Below are 24,817 nucleotides of genomic sequence, written 5' to 3'. Positions count from 1 at the left end.
AGGACGTTGCTTATCCGTTCACTGACTCCTTTTGCATATGGTAAGTGTACCAGTGGAAGCTTCTCTTCTTTGCCTTCTTCTCGTGTTCTGCTCCCTTTGGTTTTAGCTACCTTTCTTATGATGTTGTCACCATAGCAGTTGGCACGAAACGTGTGTTGTAGCTCCTTTAATTCTTCTTTGATGTTATTTTTATCGCTCATCCGGTAGGCTCGGGCAGTTAATGTATGCAGAACAGAATACTTTTGAGCTGGGTGGTGGTGGCTCTCCGCGTGCAGGAACCGATTAGTGTGCGTTGGTTTCCGGTACACTTTGTGTCCCGGTTTACCTTCGGCAGCTCTGTATACTTCCACATCCAGAAATGGCAAGATACCATTGTTTTCAGTCTCATGTGTGAACTTTATATTTTTTGTGCAGGCTGTTTATGTGCTGGAGGAAGTTTGCCAATTCCGCTTCACCGTGAGTCCAGATAACAGATGTGTCGTCCACATATCGTAGCCAACAACTGGGACGTAACGGAGCAGAACCTAGGGCGATTTGCTCAAAGGCTTCCATGATGTCCGCAGATACAAGGGAGAGCGGGGAACCCATTGCCACTCCATCTAACTGTTCGTAATGTTTTCCCCGCCAGGTGAAGTACGTAGATTACAGGTATAAGCGCACCAGATCACTGATATCTGGTGGGATCCGATCCTGTAGAATGCGCATAGTCTCCTCAATAGGTACGTTAGTCAAGAAAAACTTGATGTCATGTTAGAGGGCCAATTAAAAGTTTTACAACAGTGACGTCAGACATCGATAGTCTGTAATAAATAGAAGCACCTATCCCCATGCAAAATTAGTCTTTCTTTGAGGTACGCCGTTGCAATTCGGCAATTGTTCTAAGCAGAAAAATACATAAATACTTATTATAGGCTAAGTGAACATTTTAGGGACCTTGACACGTCGGAATCGGCAGCAGTCGAACAAGGAATGCCGGCATGTGTGTCTACATTGCTCACGTTTCTGCCCAACGTGAGAAGGCTGACCAACGGAATTTGCGCCGCAGCGGTCAGCACTTCGACAGATCAACGACCGAACAGACGGGCAATGCCTCCAAGGAAAACAACGACCAGCGCTGTTCGCACATCAGTTGTCAATGCTCCAGGAACTGTCAGCATACTGAACTTACGTGCGTGCTGCCCTGAGTGGCCGCGTGGTTTGAGGCACCATGTCACGGATTGTGGGGCCCCTCCCGCCGGAGGTTCGAGTGATCCCTCGGGCTTGGATCTGTGTGTTGTTCTTAGAATGAGTTAGTTTAAGTAGTGTGTAGGTCTAGGACCGATGACCTCAGCAGTTTGATCCCTTACGAATTCACACACATTTGACATTTGAATTTACGTGCGTGACGTATCCGGCTACGCGGAGAATGGCGAAAGGGTAATGCCCGTCCACGCCAGCTTAGAGGAAAAACTATGGAAAGCCGACAAGTGTGACGACATTGGTCACGTTTCTGCCCAACATCAGAAGTATACAGGGTGAAAAGTATTTAAACCGACAATCTCTGGGAGGTTGTAGGGGACATCAAAACAAATACTTTTTCCCCAATGTCATTTTTTCCTATGAGGAGTATTTAAACCGGTAGAGGAAGATTTCTCTGGCAGCAAATTAATTAAACCAACAAAGACTTTTTACTTCTATTTTTTATGACCAAGAGATAACTCATTAATATAACCGAATTTCAATTACAGTAGATTTTCCAAAATGCCTCCATTGACACGTAAACAAAGATTACACCGTTGGATCATGTTCTGCCTGACACGGGCAAAAACCACAGGAGTATCCTGAACTGTTCCTGCTGTTGCTATTATCCGCGCAACCAGATCCTCTTCTGATGCAACAGGAGTTGCGTAAACAAAGTTGCGCATCTCTCTCCACCCAAAAAATCCAGAGGGGACATATCTAGGGACCGAGCAGGCTATGGTACAGGATCACCTCTGCCAATCCACGTTTCTGGGAACCGTCGGTCCAGGAATCGACGCACACGACGACTGAAATGTGCCGGCGCCCCGTCATATGGGAACCACATGCGTTGTCTTGTAGGGAGCGGGACGTCTTCCAGCAATTCTCGCAATGCTCTGGCGAGAAAATTGTAACGGTGCCTGCCATTTAATGGCCTAGCTAACAGATATGGCCCAATTAAACAGTCCCCAACAACACCGACCCACACATTAACGAATAACCGCACCTGATAAGCGCTAGTAACTGTGGCATGTGGGTTATCCTCACTCCAAACATGCGAATTGTGCATGTTGAAGACTCCATCACGCCCGAACGTTGGTTTATCGGTAAACAACACAGAGGATGGAAGTGTAGGATACATTTCACACTGTTCCAGGAACCACTGCGAAAACTGTGCTATGGGTTGATAATCAACTGGTTCCAGGTTGTGGACACGCTGTGAGTGAAATGGACGTAACAGTTGCTCTCGAAGGACTGTTCTTACATTCGTCTGATTCGTCCCCATGTTACGTGCAATTGCACGAGTGCTGATTGAAGGATCCCGCTCCACTTGCTGCAAGACAGCTTCCTCAAATTGCAGCGTTCTTACAGTGCGACTGCGTTCCTCTCCAGGTAATCTGTTAAATGACCCGGTCTCAGGCAGACGTTGGTACACAGCAGCAAAGGTCGTATGATGCGGGATACGGCGATTCGGATATTGTTGCTGATAAACCCGCTGTGCAGCTCGTCCGTTGTGGTGCACTACGTAGTACGCACCAACCATATCAGTGTACTCACTCCAGGTGTATCGCTCCATTTTAAACAGAGACGATGCACTACTACACTGGTGGACAGCAGCTCCCTAAAACTGAAGATCGTAATACGGCCTCTAAGAACTGAAGAGCGTAATACGGCCTCCACCGGTTTAAATAATCCTCATAGGAAAAAATGACATTAGGGAAAATTATTTGTTTTGATGTCCTCTACAAACTCCCAGAGTTTGTCGGTTTAAATATTTTTTACCCTGTAGATGAACGACCGAAGTCAGTCGCCGCCCTTGAAACAGCGACGTTGGCAAAACACCGAATAAATACCTCCGACAAATGGCGTTAAGTGGTCCTTCGAGGAGGTCCTTTGAGGGGACAAAGAAGACACGAAGAAACATCGCCTGGACGGACGGACCGATGGTTAGTCAGCGGACGTCATACTTCGCTACAAGGACTTAGCCGCTACGTTGCTCACAGAAGAAGTCGGTACCGCGCCAGTAGGTCAACGCAGAAGATGCCACTCCAGATGTTACCAGAAGGAAGTTCTTGTGGTTCTTACCCAGGTGGCTGGTGAGGACGAAGGGACTGCGGCCTCACGAAATGGGTCACCTGTGAACCTAGAGGTTGATGAACTCCGCCAGAAGACGCCGAACCCGAGAGTCGCTGGTTTGATTCCGGGACGGAGCACTCAGCGCCTCGCCGTTGCCGCCTGTTAATAACGCAACGATCGGATTCACGAGGAGAAGACCGGGCTGCAGTCTCAGTGAGACACAGGTACGGCTCTGAATGAATGAATACGCCGCCGGCGTGCCGCTGCAACACGAACGGTCACCGCATCAGCTGTCACTGGAATCTGCACGCCACGAGGAAACGAGCAAGTTAAGACACATTGTATTATTGTCTTTGTTTAAAGGGTCTTTTGTCTCAATAAATACTGTTAGTCATATCGGCAACGTTTCACTCACACCTCACACTCTGAGCCAAGGAAAGAGCCCACTCCGACGCCCACAAAGTGTCGTTTTCCCTTCCACCATCCATTACAAAATAATGACCTTTGCCCCCTCTGTAACTGAGGCTCAATATGTAGTGCCACTAACCCGGGACCCACTACAGTAGATGAAAAGCTTGGCGACGGAACCAGAGAAGAGAATAATACCCCATGGGCAGCACTGATTGTCATTGTTCAAAAAATTCATCAGATGTCAGTAAAACGTATAGATTTTGTTGTGACTATTGTTATTTAAAACGAAAGAAAATTACAGATGCCTACCCTATGTGTGACGGTTCACTTTCATCACCAGTACTTACGGATATGAATTCCCGCTCAGCGAGTCCAGTGCGGCTCATTCGCATCTGGGCCGGCTAGTGTGGCCGAGCGGTTCTAGGCACTTCAATCTGGAAACGCGCGACCGCTAAGGTTGCATGTTCGAACCCTGCCTCGGGCATGGATGTGTGTGATGTCTTTAGGTTAGTTAGGTTTAAGTAGTTCTAAGTTCTAGGGGACTGATGACCTCAGATGTTAAGTCCCACAGTGCTCAGAGCCATTTGAACCATTTGAACTCGCATCTGGGGTAATGCAAACGGTGGCCGCAGGTGCTGCGAGGTGGCTTGGGGGACTGTTGGAGCAGCACTGAGCACTGCACTCTCGGAGAGAGAAGAATTTTTCGTGTGGACCAACCAACTTTGCTATATCGATCGAACGAGGAAGACGGTGCAGCCACACCCAGGTATGCCTCCAATGGCGAGTGGCCCCGTGTATTGAGTGGGCAGGGCACTTGTTACCGGGAAGCTACTAAATAATGTGTCAATGGACAGCTGTTCTTGTATGGCTTGGAAGCAGTTTCACTGTAATATTCAAACTTACGGGCATTATGGTTAACGTTTTACTTCACATTTTGTGATGTATGACCAAATGAAGTTAGAAAATATTGTAATCCAACTGTTGAAGTCGGGGTTAGTGGCCGATGTGTAGTGCTTAATTTAAGATAACCTTATTTGTTCTTCAAAGCTTCTCTTTCTGTTTTCGAATATCATAACTTGCTATCGCACATTGTTTCCACTTTAATTCTTGTTCCGCTCAGTTCAATTAATATTATCCAGGTCCACCCCTCGCTAAGGTTTATTTATCTTTAATGAAACTTATTGGTGTAAAACTATTTTGTTTGTTATTAGGAATTTCTTTAAATATCTTTGTCACATTTGGCCAGCTTTTAAGACTGTTCTTTCATCAATTTTTATCATTCTGGCTTGTTGGTTTCTAAATTATTAAGAAATTGAAAGGTTAACTTGGAGGTTGCTCCTCTTGGTGATAACTTGTTTTTAAGATTGTTTCAATGAAATAAAAAAAATGTTAAATTATGTCCAAACAGCTACGTGCGCCTCGCAACCCCAGTACCAAATCCCCTAAAATCGTTGTGATTTGGTAGCGAGAGCGTAGTACTGGGTGTGGAGAGGGGTATACACAACAACAAGATAGTGGGGACTGGTAATTGTATTTTATACATTTTGGTGGAAAAAGTAATTCTCGATGATTTTGCTTCGTCTTGTGGAAACTGCTTGTTGTTGTTTGCAGTTAAGAGGAAGTACGTCTCTAGTGGTGGTGCTAGTGGTGGTGGTGGCGGTGCTCGTGTCACGGAGTTACGCAAAGAGATCATTTGCGAACTGATTAATAGAGGGTTTGACATTTCTGGAAGCATGGCCGAAGTCACACGCTGGTTGAGGGAAGCAGTCGATCAATCTGTAGCCCTCCTCTAACTGCCAATGGCTGAGGCAACTAAAGTATTTCTTTACACTGTCCGGTTGCTACGAGAGACAGATTCGTTAGTATGTTTCTTTGGAGCGACAGTGTCTTTGTGGTCACAGTTTAGTAGAGTCAAAGCACGTATGGCGCATTGTGCTAACTGAGTTCGGGATTAGCACTGTAAACATTTACAGGAATCAGATAAGGGATCAGATCAGATAAGGGATCAGTTGCGAGAATGCAGATAATCAGCTCTTCCGATGACTTGAGAGCGTAGGGAAGGAACCTTGTCAATGAGACCGGTGCGTTCTGTGGGTGCTATTAAAGAATCAGTCGCGTGGTTTTCCGGGCTATTTAGTAAATTGCATAATCCATTAGAAAGTTTGCTGAGGGACGTCAGTGGCATGTTGTGAGGAGACCGGACGTTCACTTTATTATCTGGCGAAATTACATAATCAGAGGCAGTTGTTTGGCTTGAGTGATAAACAACTTTACCAAGTCTTCAAACAACTTACGGGCACTCAGCCAGGTAATAATTTCAGCGACCGCCGATATTTCGGCGGGAGTACACCCCACCATTGTCAAGGCAAACTGCAACGAACAAGCGATGTGCAGGCAAATTGAGAACCTCGGTTTTCAGACTGATGCAGGAAAGATAACACACACGGAACACTAGCGCCACCAAAGATGACCAAAGACAGAGGTCGATAGTGAGACTATGAACTAGCAGGTGAGGTAACATTGACTCTGTCTCTCTGTTTCTAGACAAGGGAGAGAACAGGATTCCAAACAGAGTTTAAACAAAAACCTCCATCCCTGTTTACAACATTGCTCGCTAGTTTAATCTCAGCTGCTTCCTTAATAATAACACTGTCTGTCCCAGTGATTGATACTCGGCAGGGCTTTTTGTCATCTGAAGTACTCAGCCTTTGGAAAGAGTGTATGTTAATAAAGTGGGTCCTTGTCCACATTCATGAGAGGGGAACTGGTACACGCTTGTCTGTGTGGACGCATTTAAGCGGTTTGTTGGTTAACTCCTATGCGAGTCACTACTTCATTGTTATCATGAGTCAGTTTTTATCACATTTGGCCTGTAGGGTCTTGGTTGTGGACAATGCCCTGAACACCACCTCGGCGTACTTCTGGAACTTCGATTTCGCTTTCGGCATTAGCAATACCACGACTATGATGGTTTATCCTAGTCTATCTTTTGCTGAAAGGGTTAACAACAATCATAGTGCGGCGCTCATTGCCTCCCATAGTGAGGATCAAACGCATTGGGCCAGTTCCCTGCCCTGGTTGGGATATGCTTTTGACACCGTCATGCATGAGACCCACAGACCAACTCTGGCCAAGCTAATATTTGCCTTTATAACTAATTATCTGGTGTCCAATTTATGGATGTTGAATGATTTGCTTTCCAAGAAAGTTGATGTCATGCAAACTCGGGATAGCTAGAACTGCGTGCGGAGCAACCTTAAACTCGCTCATGAGAAATCGAGCGCCGCGATAATGCTGGGAGGAAGCCGATATTATTGAAGTCAGGCGACAGTGCTTACAGCAGTAAGCCAGGGGCAGGATAAGGTAAAGGGGAAACTCTTGCTCAGATTTGTGGGCCTGTTTCATGTATTGCGTTTTCTGACGCTGGTCACCCTGCTCATAGGAATCGGAAGACCAAGAGAATATTTCGGGTACGCATTTCATAAGTTATGCCATTCAGGAGCAGGATACCGTCAGTGAAAATAAATTGTTTAAATCTTTTGAGTAAGTGGTTACTTACGAAGTGCTTTGAGTATAGATTAGCGAGCTAGTCCCCTAAGTGCTTTGAATCTTGTCACTAGCCATATAATCCGAATCTGATGCTGTTCTAAGCACAGGAATGAGTAAAAAGGATTGCATTTAGAGGTGCGTTGTGATAACCTTCATAGGATGATACAGTGCTGTAACCCGAAGACTAATATACCTTGTGAGTGTTTCACTGTTCCTTCCCTCCCTCCCGTAAGTTTTGATCTAAGGGAAGGGAGGATGTGACGGTTCATTTTCGTCCCCAGTACCCGCTGATTTGAATTCCCGCTGGGCGAGTCCATCGCACACGCCGCTGGAGTAATGCACATGGCGGTCCCAAATGCTGGGAGGTCGCTTCCCGAACTGGACGCGCAGCGCTGCGCTAGTGGCGGCAAAAGAATTTTTCCAGTGGATGGACCAGTTTCGCGACATCGCTCAAAAGAAGACGATGATGCGGCCACACCTTGCAATCGGTCAGGTTGCGATGGCAAGTGGGACCGTGTATTGGGTGCAAAGGGCACTTGTTATTGAGGAGCTACTACACTGTGTATCGAGAGGAAGTTCTTCTTGTATGGCTTCGAAACAGTTTCACTGTAATGTTCTAACTTACGAGCTTTGTGCTCACAGTATTGCTTTCCAGGTTTTCTGATTTATGAGCAAGTGAAGTTCGCGTATTTTGTAATCCAACTGGTAGAGGCGGTGCTAGTGGCTGATATCTAGTGCTTGGTTTAAGAAAGCTTTATTCTTTTTTTTTTTAAGTATCCCTTGAGGTTTTGGAATATTGTCCCTTGCTGTCGCTCGTTGTTTCCTGAGTTCAGTTCTTGTTTGGCTGTGGGCAATTAATCTTCTGTAGGCCCCGTCCTGGCTAAGGATTATCTATTTTTAATATGATTTATTGGTATAAAATTATTTTGTTTATTGTTAGACAGTTCTTTAAACATCTATACCTCGTTTTCAAACTCTTAAGAGAATTATTGGATACCATTTTTATGATTCTGACTTGGTAATTTCTTAATTATTAATTAATTACCAGGTTAATCTGGAGGTGGCTCCTCCTCCCAAAGGGCTCGTTCTGAGATTATTTTAAGTAAAAAATGAAATGTTAACTTCAAACCATTACGCGTACCTCCCGATCCCTGTACCAGGAGCCCTAAAATCATTACACTGTGCCTCTTATAACAGAGAGGTTAATGTAGGACAGTGTCATTATTATACAACTATGGACCTAAGGAGTGGGTTGCATAAATTAAAGTGGAACATCGTTTGACAACGTTAGCGACAGTGCTGTCCGGTCATGAAGAGTATTTTCGAGTGCTATCTGTAATGAAAAATGTGCCGGCAACTACCCAGAGCCTTCTGGCACCAAATACAACGGAGGTTCTAGGGTGGCTTGGTGAGGGCAGTAATTCTCTAGAAAATGGTTCAAATGGCTCTAAGCAGTATGGGGCTTGACATCTGAGGTCATCAGTCCCCTAGACGTAGAACTACTTAATCCTAACTAACCTAAGGACATCACACACACATCCAAGCCCGAGGCAGGATTCGATCCTGCGACCGTAGCAGCAGCGCGGTTCCGGACTGAAGCTCTTAGAACCGCTCAGTCACAGCGACCGGCTAATTCTCTACAGAAGGCGGATGTGGCTGCAGGGACGCAGCAGTAAGAGGCAGCCTGGGGGGTTTCAAATTGCTGTCTAGGACTGACTGCGTGCAAGATGCCACTGTTGTGTGTCAGGTGGAAATATCACGAGCAGGGTACAATGACCAGGGCTCAGTTTAATATTATCCTTTAAAGTCGTGAGGTAATGATCGACAAGTTTTTACGGTAGTAATTGGGAGTATTCAACCGCATTTCTGTCCTACGCACAGCTCAATTACTCGTTTAAAGAAACAGTTTTCTCATCATCAGGCTTTAAAACTTAGCTCATGAAACTAATACTCTAAAAAACGGCTACCAACAATAATAATTTCAGCATTCTTAAGATACGATGGTAATCCCAAAAGTAAGGTCTCCTGTATTTTATAAGTACATAGAACTGTTTGTTTCTACAGTGGTTTAGATCCGTTTACAGCTTGAACATTTAGCTATTTTTCGACACGACCATCATTTCTGTCGATGCATTTTTGTATTCACCGTGGCAGTTTCGTATGCCCACGTCACACCATCTCGCTGCCATGCTGTTCAGAAAGCTATGTACCTCTTCTTTCACCTCGTCGTCGGAGCTCAATGGATGGGACCACAATTAACGCTGACAGGTACTTTGAGACTCTGAAAAACTCAAACGGGCAATTCAGAATCGGAGAAGAGGAATGTTGAGCAAGGGCGTACACATTCTCCATTCTCGCCCACACATCGCTCGGCAAACCGTTGCTCTCCTGCAACAGTTTCAGTGGAACATAATAACCCACCCACCCCATCACCTGTTCCCTAGGTTAAAAGAACATTTGGCCGGAAAGCGATTCAGTTCCGACACGACGAGGTGAAAGAAGAGGTTCATAACTTCCTGAAAAGCATGATGGCGAGCTGGTATGACATGGACATACAAAAATGCATCTACAGAAATGGTGGTTATGTCGAAAAATAGCTGAATGTTCATGCTGTAAACTGATGTAAACCATTGTAGAAATTAACAGGTCTATGTACTTATAAAAAATAGGAGACCTTACTTTTGGATTACCCTCGCAAAACAGAATAAAAGCACACTGATCTGGGGGTCCTAGTCCTATATTTAAGTCGTCGACACCTGTCAATGGCCGTCGCATCATATACCGTATACTACACCCAAGCAGGTCAGTATGTCACGGCCTGGTAGAGTGTGCATTGAGAGAGTGAACGGCCTAATACAGATGTCGAAGATTTAAATGAAAAACGAGGATCCACAGTCCAATGCGTTTTATTCCATTTTATTTTATGAATGCCGTATACTCTAGTGCTGGTAGCTTTTTTTAGTGTTACATGAACTATCTTTTCGAACCCGAAGACGAGAGCATTGTCTCTAGAAATGCTTTGTTGAGATGAGAGTACGACATAAACATGTTTCAGTGCTACAAATGATTACTGAGGTCCGGCTGTTGCCTCACTGTATTTGTTCGAACCACAGAATGTTGGTCAATGTCCCAGGCTGTTGCCTCGCGGCAGCTTGGCAATACGGAACCACCACATTCCTGCTGTATAAGCAATCCAGCGACGCCAGAGGATGTAAACAGTTGCGTTTCTCCTATAGAACAGGTTTGTCTACTGGCCTCCTGTATAAATTGCAGTTGCTGGAGGCATTCTCCTTTTACCCTGCAGAGGGCAGTATTCCAACACACGAGATTAAAAAAACGAAATACTACTAACTGTTGTTAACTGGTACCGTTAGATTAAAGGAGCACTAAAACAAACATCTGAATCTGTATCTAAGTCTGTATTCTGCAAACCACTGTGAAGAGCATGACTGAGAATAAGTCCTATTGTACCCGGTATTACGGTTTCTTCCCGTTCCATTCTTTTACTGGGCGCCTGATAGTTTAAATGCCTCTGTGTGCGCTGTAATTAATCTAACCTTTCCCTGACGATTCTTATGCGAACGATAAGTTGGGGGTTTAGTACATTCCCAGAATCATCATTTAAAGATGCTTCTTGAACATTTATAGGAAGGCCTTCTTAAGATAGTTTACGTCTATTATTTAAGTTGTTGATTGTGAATTTTTGTGGTTCTCATTATTTAGAATTAAAATTGTGAAAAATAGTATTAATAAATAAATGAGATGGCGTTTGGCACATATATAGAGTGTTTAAACTCCAGCGTTACAACATTAAGGACAGATTCTCATACAAATGAGCAAAAAATGGCCAAAGACTGGAAATTTTCTTTGAGACAATGACAAGACATATAAAAGATCTGTTTGGGGACTGTAACTGATCATACTTTGAACCTTATTTCAGATTAAAAAGAAAGAAACAACAACAAAATGGTGCCCATAATTATGTTTCATCAAGTGTCTACGAGTCTGAAGTACACAGACTGCGTGTAGTGTAGCCCTACCGCAGTTATCTGAAATCAAAAATGGATAACATCACTCGATACTAAATTAAATTTATGGGAGATTATACCTAATCACAACGAAATAAACCTAAATTTAACGATATGGTGCCAACTCGAACTTTGAGTTCAATTTTTGTTTTTTTTTTCGCTATTTATGGCTTTACAAAAAATAGTTAATATTAAAAAATTTTATATATACTAGGTATAAGCTCACAAGAAAAATGTTTACGTTCTGGGGTTAAAGGTAGAAGTTAATAGTTTGAACCGTTTTTAATTTTTGCTGCAAGCAGTTTTCAAAAATGGTTTCTCGAGAAAAACCTGTTTAAAGTTTAGGGAAAACTTGTTGAGCTGTGCACAGCTCGCGTTTATCCCATTTATTGTTTGTCATGTTGTATTACGGTACTGCCGCCTCGTTTTCTTATTCCACTTATTGGCGTCACTAACTTCCTGCCTTACTTGCCCTTGAGCGGCAGCAGCAGAGCGTATCGATAAGTGCACTGTCGTACCATCTCTGGAGCGACTGATAGTATCTCCAGGTCGTCGTGTGTCTGGCAGTCAGTTCGGGATGGACCAGCAGTGTAGTTGGGAAGCAGCATCTGTGAAGTCGGGGACGGAGCGCCGGTGAGGCGCCGACAGCCAGTGCTCGCCGACCGCTGGCGACACACACGAACTGTCCGCCAGAGGGAGACTGGAGCGGGACGACCACTGGTTGGTCGTTCGGTTGGTCGTCTCATCGGCCGACGTATATTTGGTCCTTTCACCGTTTCCGGGCCTGGGAAGTTGGTCGCTTGGCGTGGAGCAGCGAGGAAATCTCCACGGTTTGGCCGGGCCTGCTGGAGACCTCTATGCGGTGTCGGAGTGTGTGGTGCTGTTCCCATTGCTATGAGGTGCGTGGCTCACCGATCCTGGACATGAAAGTTGAGTTTTGACTTGATCTACCAGCAAGTCACGACTGTTCACATTGTGTCATTTGGAGTTCGTTGTCAGCTGTTGGGTTGGCTCAAATGCTCTGAGCACTATGGGACTCAACTGCTGAGGTCACTAGTCCCCTAGAACTTAGAACTAGTTAAACCTAACTAACCTAAGGACGTCACAAACATCCATGCCCGAGGCAGGATTCGAACCTGCGACCGTAGCGGTCTTGCGGTTCCAGACTGCAGCGCCTTTAACCGCACGGCCACTGCGGCCGGCTCAGCTGTTGGGATATTCCCGCGATCAACAACATGAATTTTGAAGTTGGCAAATTTTAGCCACCCTCCGTTAAACTGTACTCGGTTACTCGAATTGAAGTGCACCAGCGGAATCTTCTGCCTTGTGGCCGTTAACGTTCCGGTTACCTGCGCTGGCCGTTTGACGTAAATTCAGGCAGTGTATTTTCCCCATTGTGTTGTCGCTGTGCAGCTCAATGTATAGTTGGTTGTGGGCGCCAATACCTTCTATGTTGTTTCATTGAACTCCGTGTTGTGTGCTGGTCGGGTGAAGCAGAGGTTATCTTGTCGGTGGGTCCGTTGACTGTCTGTCGGTTGGGTTGTCGTCGGATCGAAAGGGGTTGGGCCGACTGCCTGTCTCACCTAAGCGAACGTTAGTGTTTGAATTACAGGCCAACCCTCGGAACTTCTGAGCGCCCTTGAGTGTACTGCCTTTTCTTGTTTGTTCCTGTTTTTTTGTACTTGTATGGCTTTTAGCCGATTTTTATATTAAGGTTGTTTTGCCCTTAAGGTATAAAATGGTTTGGGCCTTCAGCCTAGTTTAAGAACTGTTTTACGTAAAGCCTCTGGAATTTTTAAAATTAATGTTATTGAGTCTTAAGTGTTGGGCATTCAGCCGATTTTAAATTTAAGTTGTTTGCTGTTAAAGTGTCAGATTCTTTGGGCCTTCAGCCTAATTAAGGAACTGTTTTAAGATAAGGCTTTACGTTTTAAAAATTTCTGATTTTGATTGAGCTATAAATTATTGGCTTTCAGGCGTTTTTAAATTGAAGTGGTCTTGCCCTTAAGGCATGAGATTGTAAGGCGCGTTCAGTTCCAAAACTAAAGCTGTGTTTTTTTTTTCTTGACTCTCATAATGTTTGATCAAATTAAAGGCTCTGTGTTCGATTTTAACTGACAGCCGCTTATTTTGGCCCCTTTCCACAACTTAAACTACTTGTCCTGTCCCGTGTGTTTAGCAGGGCGACTCACTGGTGTATGTGTTATTAGTTCAATTTCCGTAACAACTACATGCTGCTATGTATTTTTGATGTCGCTGGACATAAATTTAAACTTATTTCTACAAAATTCAAAATGGCCAATCCAATATGGCGGACCATAAATTATGTTTTGACTACTTATGACCGAAATTTAACCAAAAATGTATTTTCGTTACTTTCATTTAGTCTGCAGTTCTAGGACCGCATATTAACGCTTCCTCTACCTCGAATTATTCCTGGAGAGCAATTCCCTCGCTCTTCTTGGCGAGAAAAGCCGATCTGGCTGAGCTGCATATGCTGCGTTCGGCAGCCTGCGCACATTATTCTCACATTTTTCGTCGAAAACGATGCGTGCATACTGCGATATAAACCATTGTGTGAACATGCGTCAGCTCACGACAAGTTTTATACCTTTGCCGGTCGCTGCCGGTTGAGAGCGTCCCACCGCGGCCGTGACACTGCTTCGAACAATGGACTCTAGAAGCTTTTGTAACACAGAGGTTAAAATCTCTTTTCGTCTCAACATTCTAGACACATATACCTTTCAAAAAATGTAAAAAAAATCGATTTCTCGACCATTTTGAATGAGGACCTGGCCTTAATTTGTTTTACAAATGAAGTGCCGTTTTTCATTGCAAGGTTGTTGACATCAACATTGTCAGTTGTTAAATTCTAGTATTTTTCTGTTGTTGACGCCAGCGACTGCGATTCTTTCATTTCACCATTCCTTCTTCTACAGCTTCCTTAAACGGCGCACGTAGTATTACGGACCCAGATTTTCTGCCTGTTTCGTTATGGTCTTTCTTAAGCATTTTTGGTCATTGATTTGTTGCAGGACATCAGTCGTTATTCGATCAGTCCATCAGTACATCAACACTCTCCTGTAAAATCACAAATAAAGCGTTCTGTTTATTAATTTTTTTGTATTTCCAATTATCCACTTTACAAATCCACATTCAGCTTTATTTACAACACTGCTTTTTCAGTGTGGCTCCTCTAGAGCCTGAAACAGGCTATGTAGCGACTGATATCGCTTTTTTCCGTAAGTACGTATCACACATACTTACTGACGTGACTAGAGTACTAAGTGAACTGTTCATGTTTTTTTCTGCGCCCCCACAGTCACTTAGAATTTTCTGAACTATATATTATTGCCATTTGACTGAATAGGTCAGGATTTATTTTAATTAAGATCTAGATTTCGGCATTAGGCCAGTTTCAATTATCATCCTGGGCTGATTAAACAGTAAAAAGTGCAATAACAAAGTGCACTAAAAAATTAAATGAAATAAAAATTACCGTATGAGTTACATTGCTTACACTTCCAAGAATGTCACACTAGTCATCGTAGGCAAGAATCTTGTTATGTAAGCCAATTGCTTCGTAGATAAGTGTTAGAACGTATCTGCGATACAGAAAATGGCTGGAAATTTGCATATCTAGCAAATGTAGTAAATCTGTGGTGTATCTTGGACGTCCAAAACACAGGTACAAGATTAATTACACTGTAACTAAACATCAACTGACGTGAGCAAATGAAACGATCGTCAAAGATCATCAGACACACATCTCAATCTGCATTATCTACTCTGCGATAGGTTAAGAAAGGAGATAGTTGATCTGTTTATTTAACTTACTGTTTAGATTAAGTTTGCAATAAATCTACATGACAATGTTTAGAGTGAATAGCACGGAGATCCAATTTCAAATCTCACATGTAAACAACGTAAAATGCATTAACATAATATATAAACAAAGGATCATTGATTATTTATTTCTTTACAGGTAATCATTACAAGTAAAATCGCTGACACTGCCGAACATGTTGGTTAAAATCATAAAGAATCATGGAGGTTCGACTACGTGAAGTAATTAATTGACCAATAATTGGTTAAGTTTCTCGATTTCCCCATTTCTGATACTTCTTATTCCTTTCGTCTTTCTCCGATTTACTCTCAATCCATATTCTATATTGAGTAAACTGTTCCTTCCATGCAGTAGATTTTTGAATTCTTCTTCACTTTCACTGAGGATAGCAATGTCATCAGAAAATTTTATCATTGGTAACTTTTCACCTTGAGTTTATGTCCACTCTTGAAATTTTGTTTTATTTCCATCATTAATTCATCGGTGTACAGATTGAACACTAGGGGCGAACGACTACATGCCTGTCTTACACTCTTTTTACCCCGAGCAGATCGTTCTTGATATTCCACTTTTATTATTCCCTCATGTATTATGTGTCTCTCCCTATAGTTTACCTCTATTTTCCTCAGAACTTCGAGCATCTTGTAGTATTTTACACTGTCGAATACTCTATTCAGGTCAACAAACACTATGAAAGTGTTTGAATTTTCTTTAGTCTTGCTACTATTATCAACTGCAACGTCCGAAATGCCTCTGTGGTGCCTTTACTTGCTATGGTGGCCATTCAAATGGACTACGACGGGGCCCGTGGTTGTAACCAAGTCATCACGAAGACCTGCATCCCATACCTCTTCTTGATGGCGTCTTGCAGCAGGATAACTTTGTCTCACAAGGCAGAACCTTGTTAACAGGCTTCAGGGTCGTGATGGTAAGCACAAGTTGTTAACTTCATCACCAAATTCACCTAGTCTGAACCGGATAAAACAGAAGAGCGCCTGGAGCTGGTGCAAACGAATCAGTGGTCCGTAGTATACGTGATTTACGTGAGATGTACGTAGACGGCTGGTGTTACATGACCTCCGCGGACCTGCGAACGATTTACCGTATCAGTTCGACGCACTATCGCTGCTGTATTGCGTTGTGAACGTGGAGCAGCGAACTGTTAGATAGGTGGTCGTAATGTGTGGCCTATCAGCCTATATGGTACATAGTTCACCCACAGAGTTAAAGTTGTTAACCTGTATTCTTGTTTGAGCAGACAAGAATGTACTGGCAGCAGTGGGTCTTTGAGGGGGCGTGGGCACTGCTTGGGCAACTAAGTCGAAGCTTCCAGGTTCATGTCTGGGTCTGGGGCACGGTCTTACTCGGCCAGGAAGTTTCAGATCAGCGTACACCCATTACAGAACAAGTTTTAATTGAAACTTCCTGGCAGATTAAAACTGTGTGCCCGACCGAGACTCGAACTCGGGACCTTTGCCTTAGCAGAACTAGCACTCCAGAAAGAAAGGATATTGCGGAGACATGGCTTGTACTGGTTCTGCAAGGCTCGCAGGAGAGCTTCTGTAAAGTTTGGAAGGTAGGAGACGAGATACTGTCAGAAGTCAAGCTGTGAGTACCGGGCGTGAGTCGTGCTTCGGTAGCTCAGATGGTAGAGCACTTGCCCGCGAAAGGTAAAGGTCCCGAGTTCGAGTCTCGGTCGGGCACACAGTTTTAATCTGCCAGGAAGTTTCATATCAGCGCACACTCCGCTACAGAGTGAAAATCTCATTCTGCAAGTTTTAACTGTAGAGAAAACAAATTGTTTGTATAATTCGTTAGATGTTGTGTCGATAATAATGACTTCGACTGACGCCTCAATTTAGTTCTTTGATCAATCATTCACTTTTTCTAGGTGCTTAATCCATGTTACCTAACACTTTTTCTTAATCGCAGTGGACCCACGTTCTCACTAAGTGAGAGTATTTTATAGGACGATACGACTAGCAGATTTGTATCCATTACATCACAGAGTCATCCATTACATCACAGAGATCTGTACCCAATCAATGCAGTATTTCTGATTCTAAAATACGTTATGTGCTTTTGGACAGAGGAGCTCTTAATTTTAATGTTTTTACGACATAAAAAATCGTTTAATCCGCAGAGTGCACATTTTCTGATTCAGAGCGAGGGCTTTCACCCCCCAGGTACCTCATCTAAAGACATATTCTAGATTTCGGCCCTATTTTACGAGCCGTGTTTTTTAAGTAAGTACCATTTTGAAATTAAAAAGAGATGTGCTAAGATATCTCATTTTATTTTTACATGAAAGCCTGTACCTTATTCTATTTTTCTACATAATTTTCGTCAATATTGAGGCACTTGTCATAACGTTGTACCAGTTTTTGAATACCCTCCTCATAGAAGTCTCCTGCCTGACTTGTTAACCACTGGATCACTACTGTTTTGACTTCGTCATCGTCTTGAAGACGCTGACCGCCCAGGTGTTTCTTCAAGTGCAGGAACAGATGGCAGTCACTGGGCGCAAGATCGGGGCTGTACGGTGGATGATGTAGAGTTTCCCATCGAAAAGATGTGATGAGATCTTTGGTCTGATTTGCCACATGTGAACGGGCATTGTCTTGCAGCAAAACGATGCCCTTGCTCTACTTCCATGGACTGTTGCTTTGATTCTGGTGTGACGTAGGCCACCCATGTTTCATCTCCCGAAAGAATTTGGCTTAAGAAATCATCACCGTCGTTGTGATACCGCTCAAGTAAAGCCAATGCACTGTCTAAACATTTGGTTTTATGCACATCCGTCAACATTTTCGGTACCCAACGTGCGCACAATTTTTGGTAATTAAAGTGCTCGGCCACAATGCCATTCAAACACTACGCGAAACAGTGGGAAAGTCATCCCTCAAGGAGTAAATCGTAAAGCGTCTGTTTTCTCTTGTCCACTTCCTGCACTAAACTTTCATTAACGACCGAAGGAAGCCCAATCCGTTGTTCATCATGCACATTTGTGCGGCCATCTTTAAATGCTCTCGCCCATTTTCTTACCATTCCATCACTCATAATCTTTTCTCCTTAAACTGCACAGACCTCACAATGAATATCGATCGCTTTTAGGCCTTTAGCACTAAGAAATCTTACAACAGCCCGTACTTCTCAGTCGGCGGGACTCATGATTATAGGAGGCTCAGTACACAGCGTAAAAAAAAGAAGAATCAGACTGTAATGGCGTCAGTGCGTGGATTAAGGTACAGACTTTCATGTAAAAATAAAATTATTGAGATATCTTAGCACGTCTTTTTTAAATTTCAAAACGGTTCTTACTTGAAAAAACACACCTCGTATACGACATTTTTGACATAGTGTTTGCACTCCCAATAATATACGCCAAAGTCTAAGACCCTCCACGTCGATATAAGAACAGTAAAGAAGGGTAACACAGTTTGACAGGGTAGTCTTCGGACTTTTCTGTTGCACAGTCGCAATTAGACTCTCTCCAAACTTGACTATTTACCTTCAGTTTAAATAAAGATCTCCAGTGTAGATTCATCTTATGAGCTATAGTTGCAGTTAGACAGCACTCTTAACTGCGGCGTTTTATCGACTATTAAAAGCATAGGAGGACTTGACATGTACATGTTAACTTCTGGTTTACTCGAGAAGAGCACTCCTTCATTATTGTAGCCCTTAGTCATAGGAAAGCACGATATTATGACATTCTACAATGGCGTTTTAAGAGAGAAAATGACAAAAAAACTCAGTATGTTATATTACAAAAAGGAGCTTTAATGAGGCCACAGCAACGAAGACACACAATACAAGCTGGTTAGAGAGGAAGGCGCATCAGCCGTGGATCAGCTTTCCGTGAACACCGCCGAGGTAGCCATATCCGTAGCCGATGGCGGGTCCGGCGACAACTGCGGGGGCAGCGACGGCGGCGACTGCGGGGGCGGCGACCACAGCGGGGGCGGCGACGGCGGGGGCGGCCAGCAGTCCGGCCCCCAGGCCGAGGTATCCACGCTTCTCACGATGCAGCTCCTGCTGGCAGGACACTACCGCCACACACGCCACCAGCACGACCACCTGCAAAAGGCGACACGACGCGGCTGTCACTCGCTGACACCACAACATCGCAGCTTCTCTAGTGGCCTCAACAAAGGTCCGCAATGACGGATGATGTACGTGCCGAATAATGCAACACATTAATTGGGTTAACAACCATTTGGGTCCTCCCACTGGTCTCTGTGAAATGGAACTACCTTCCCATTTCTATTCTTCCCATTACTATGTGCAGATCTTAGTGTCTACTTTCGGATTTATGCCAATTGTTAATCAAATCTTAATTATGCGTTTTCTAGTGTGACAGAATTATTGATATTAATTTTAGTGGATTTACTGATATAAATTTTAGAGGTTAAATCATTAATCTTCCATCTCCAAAGATGTTAATGTTTTATAAATTGTTTGTTCCTTGGGGGAGATGCGTTTTGGAGGGAAGTTGGAACGGCAGTTGAATGCACGTGGCGGGTGTGGATGGAACGATTGGACAATGAAAAAGTTTTGTATTTTTCGTGAATAAACATCGATGTGTCAACAATTCTGCAGTTTATTATTGCAACATACACATACAGGAAGACCAGCTGCAGTAAGACCAAGGATTTTCTTTCCTAGCGAAGAAACCTACATCCAAAGCAAATTAAGTATTCCCTAACCAGCAACAGAGAACCGTGTACTTAACTCGGTAAGTGCCGACATTACTATTCGATGAAATCTTTAACATCGATAGTAATTGGAATGCTTCCCAAGGTAGCGGGAACATTTCATCTGGAGCCCATGTGTCATGCCATGAGAATAGAGGCATAACAAAATCTCTAACTGGTCTAGGGTACCAGAACAATAGAGGCAGGGCTTGTTTCGTTTTAACATCTTATCGAGTGAAATTTCGTTCCACATTACAAGCAGAAATATGGAGAAACTGAAATGCTAAAATTGACCAGTAGAACTGAAACCGAATCCTCTTTTTTTATTTATTTTTTTTTCTTTTAAAGGCGTCTTCATATTTCACTGACGAAATGTGGTAACTACAGAAACCTAATTCGTTTTTTTTTATTTTATGTAATGGCCACCTACATAACCACAAATGTGGCTATTGAAAATTGTAGCACACTACAGCAAAATGGCACGGCAGCAGTATAACCATTTTCAATCAGCACGCTCATTCACTTTTGCCCTTTCTTTATCTCAGCCCCTACATGAAATATTGGCTTCCGTTAGCTACTGGCGCAAAACCAACAATTTCTGGTACAAATCTCGGTTCTTTCTGTGTGTAGGTAGAAGGGGTATTAAACGATACTGGCTATCTATAGCCCCAGCTTTGTGTTCATTCGATTATCTTGCAAGCTAAGTTAAGCACGTTACGTACCCTCTTGGGTTTATCAAATTCTGGACCAGTCCTTCCCCAGGCATCCTTTGGTATTGTTAATCCAGGAGTCTCTTTATGCCCTCTACAGGAGTGGACGCTCAGGGACCTTCATTTGGACCCCAGGCCATGTTGGGATTCCGGGTAATGAACATGTTGGTCGGCTGGCTAAACTGGCCACCAGTAAACCATCTCTGGACATTGGCCTCCCGGAGACCGATTTGCGAGCAGTCTTCCGCCGCAAAGTTTTCGCGATTTGGAACACTGAATGGCGCAACCTGACCACACCAAACGAACTCCCTGCTATCAAGGAGACGACGAAAGTGTGGCGGTCATGCATGTGAGCCACTCGCATGGAATCAGTTGTCCTTTATCGGTTCCGCATTGGCCGCACCCGGATGACGCACAGCTATTTACTGCGCCTCTATGTGGTCCACATTTTGTTGGCCTGTCCACTTTTAACTGTGCTCAAGCAGACGTTTGCGCTGCCTGATACGCTCCCTGCCCTTTTAACAGATGACACTGTCATGGCATGCTTAGTTTTGCGTTTCATTCGGACAGGGGGCTTTTATCATTTGGCCTAAGTGTTTGTCGTGTTTTTTGAGCTGAGTCTGGCCTTTGGCCTATGATTTTAGACTGTCTTTTTTAGTGTGTTTCTAGGTGGCTGGCTTTTCCTTTTTTGTCTCTGTCGTCGGCCAACCACTGCCACACTCTGTGTCATTTTAATTCATTTTGTCTGGTCTCTGTCTGAGTCTTTCTTGTCCTGTGTCGTCTCTTGTCATCTCCGTTGTTCGTTTTTATTCTTTGTGGGTGTTTGAAGTTTTTGGAAAAAGGGACAGATGGCCCTAGCAGTCTGGTCCCTGCAGTCCCACAAACCAACCAACCAACCAACCATCAGATGCTGGAAGACACCCAGATACACAAAACTGATAGAGATTGAGTTTTATCTCAATGTGCTTAGAATTACCACAGGCTTCACGGGATGTGTAAAAGAGACTAGGCAACGAAAAACTGGAAAATACCTAAATAAAATTTCGTCACTGCGACGATATTACGGTCTGTAGGAACTTAACCACTTTTTCAATGAAGACGATTGAAACAGCCCAGCTCTCGATCGTTTATACTCCCTACGCTATGTTTGTCAGACTTATTGTTCCAATGTAAACACCATTTCCACAGCTGATTAGAACAAAAATGTAAGTAATAACAACTTTTATTTTAATTACAACAGAATTCAAAATATTTCAACAGATAGCATGCCATACAGTCCATCACTCCACTGAATTTTTTTCTGTGTCTTTGGTCCAGAATGCATTTGAATTAGACATTCTCTACTCTCGTGAATTCTGTTTAAAATGTGACATGAGTGCTGCACCGAAATTTTCGAAGGAGTTACTATAAATATATTTCAAAGTAGAATGAGCGCTCTAATGTTGTAATTTATACGAAAGTAGTGTTTCCTGTTTCATTTGTTTGGGTGAAATTAATTTTTTCCCGCTTTAGAGAGAAAACATACACTTTTATCGCTGTGTCATTCTTCACCGTACAACTATTACTGTATTGATAACAATGAACTCAATAGATTCTTACTATCTGCTTGCTAATCTTTTCGTAAATCTAGAATTTTCTGCCGAATTCAGCTATTTCTTATTTATATCACGCATATTACGATTATGTTTACATCCGTGCTGTTAACTGATCGCCAGTCTTTAACATAATCACGTTTTTGATACTAGTATGAGCAAATATGTTTCCAGTGCAGTGTTATTAGGGGTATTGTTCAGCGTTTCAGCAAGCAAATACTTTGCATTCATGTATCGTGAAAGGAGACGTGAAACAGCTGAAATAAGTTTTTTAATTTGAAAAAACACATTTAATGCCTGAACCACACTTTTTTCCTTTCCTTATACAATTAAACACGATAACTAGTTTCGGTTGATTTCTACAACCATCTTCAAATCGCCCAAACGGCAAAAATGCGGTGAACATGCAGTAAAAACTATCATCGTTAGCTGTAATCGTGCACTTACATACATTCGTATTATGGACCAATAAAACTATAATATTATGTAGTTGCAAACTTATAGTGAGAAAGTCAGTTTGCAAACCATAATCTTGCAAGAAGACGGCAATGGCGAATGTGAAAAGCCAGTTGCATTAGTAAAAATTGCATCAGGAATCCATTATTTGCAATTGTACAGCAGGTGCTATAATGAGGTCTAAAATAGTCATCTTCATAAAATTTTCGCCGGCCGGTGTGGCCGAGCGGTTCTAGGCGCTTCAGTCTGGAACCGCGCGATCGCTACGGTCACGCTCACCGCCTAGCTTAACGCATCATTAGAGGGACAGAACTCCATCGACTATGTCAGATGCCCTCACTTCATGAGAAACTGCGGTGAGGTTGTAATTTAATCCAGGACATTGACGCAAATACGACGTCATCTCCCTTCCCCCTGGTTGCCAAATACTAGCAGTGAAAATTTTACACCACTAGGATTCGAGCACCACTGCATAAGCGTCCATTAACAACCTCGACTACAGAGGTGTGCATTCCGTTCTACACCATAAGTGGATTTCAGACTTTTATGTGACTTTTTAGTAGACAGAGAATTTAAACTTCATATTTGATACTTGTTAAAGAACAAGAACTTTGCGAAAAGGAAACGTCATGCGGTACCCAACTTTTTAAACATCCGTTGGAGTACAAGATTTTTTTGGTAATGTGTTAATACATCTATGCCTTGATAAGCATAAGGCTTTAGCCGTACAGAAAAAATTCATCCGTTCCAAAACCATGAACAAAATTCTAGGTATATTAAAAATTATGAACAAATTATAACCATTTGAGGGACAATGTATAAATCCAAAAACATAGTTTAATTTCGGATTTTTAGATATTTTTGGTAGGGAAAAGAGTACGAACACATATTTTCTATCGACACGAAAAACGTAGGGCTGTGGTGGTTGTCTCCAATCATGACAGAGTCGCAACTTCGGATCTTAAACGTCAGATGCCAACTAATTTAAATCAGACTACAGTGAATTATGTGCCTTATGCTCGGTTACGGAGTACAGCTGTAGATGGAGGAGGCTGGGAATGTAATACCGCCCTTATCTAAACAAGACATTTATCCCTTAAAAGAAATCTTTCATCATCATTGGTTTTCTCAAACCTCGTTGTAGGGTAACTCAACTCCCAATGGCTCTGAGCGCTATGGGACATCGGAGGTCATCAGTCCCCTAGAACTCAGAACTACTTAAACCTAACTAACCTAAGGACATCTATTCCCGAGGCAGGATTCGAACCTGAGACCGTAGCAGCAGAGCGGTCCCGGACTGAAGCGCCTAGAACCGCTCGGTCACAACGGCCGGCAACTCAAGTCCCTAAGTGATTCAAGTCTAATGGTAATAGTTTGCTTCTCCTACTGAGAACGGCAGCTACTTACCAAGAACTTCATGTTGCTGTGGAGAAAATTGCTACTGTCGCAGCTGACTCTAGCCGCAGTGTGAAGGGAGCCGTCTTTTATATCCGCTGTTTCTCTGGGCGGTGGTCACCGCCACAGCGGGCGACCTTCCGCGGCGACTCTATTCGCTCCTAGAACTGGTCTCTCTCTAGGTCGCGTATATCACCTACGGTCACTGGAGGCGTTCTCCTTTCACCCTACAGAAAGTCTCCCAGCATTCGAAATCGAAAAAAAAAATTACTATTGGCTCTTTTTCATTCGTTACATTACATCCAGGAGCACTCAAACCGACATTGGTTTCCTCACTGTGACTTTATTACACTTCTTTCGCTGTCCGACAACGTAATTATCGCTTATCTGATTTTACGTCAGACCAGTACGTTTAAGCACAACTGTCTGACGTATAGTCGCAGATACACTATGTGATCAAAGGTATCCGGAAACCCACAGAAACATACGTTTTTGACATTAGGTGCATTGTGCTGCCACCTACTGCCAGATACTCCATATCAGCGACCTCAGTAGTCATTAGACGTCGTGAGAGAGAAGAATGGGGCGCTCTGCGGAGCTCACGAGATTTTCACGCTCCTAAACATCCATAGGCCCACTGATTCCGATGTGATAGGGAAGTGGAAACGTGAAGGGACACGTACAGCACAAAAGCGTACAGGCCGACGTCGTCTAATGAGTGACAGAGATCGCCGACAGCTGGAGAGGGTCGTAGTGTGTAATATCTACATCAACATCTACATCTACATCCATACTCCGCAAACCACCTGACGGTGTGTGGCGCAGGGTACCTTCAGTA

The 24,817-nt window shown here is 43.4% G+C and overlaps 1 protein-coding gene across 1 annotated transcript; it reads right to left on the bottom strand.

Annotated features, from left to right (window-relative positions):
* Positions 1–18,891: 18,891 nt before the first annotated feature.
* Positions 18,892–24,034, bottom strand: LOC126092196 (cuticle protein 64-like). Its single transcript, XM_049907680.1, has 2 exons — positions 23,992–24,034; positions 18,892–19,209 (listed from the first exon to the last, which is right to left on the bottom strand). Exons 1-2 carry the CDS (start codon positions 24,001–24,003, stop codon positions 18,970–18,972), a joined length of 252 nt encoding a protein of 83 aa, XP_049763637.1. The 5' UTR covers positions 24,004–24,034; the 3' UTR covers positions 18,892–18,969.
* Between the last annotated feature and the right edge of the window lie 783 nt (positions 24,035–24,817).

The sequence above is a fragment of the Schistocerca cancellata genome, chromosome 7 (assembly GCF_023864275.1).
Source record: "Schistocerca cancellata isolate TAMUIC-IGC-003103 chromosome 7, iqSchCanc2.1, whole genome shotgun sequence".
Taxonomy (NCBI): Eukaryota; Metazoa; Arthropoda; class Insecta; order Orthoptera; family Acrididae; genus Schistocerca; species Schistocerca cancellata.
The sequence above is the reverse complement of the archived record's forward strand: the minus strand, read 5'-3'. Positions and strand labels throughout refer to the sequence as shown.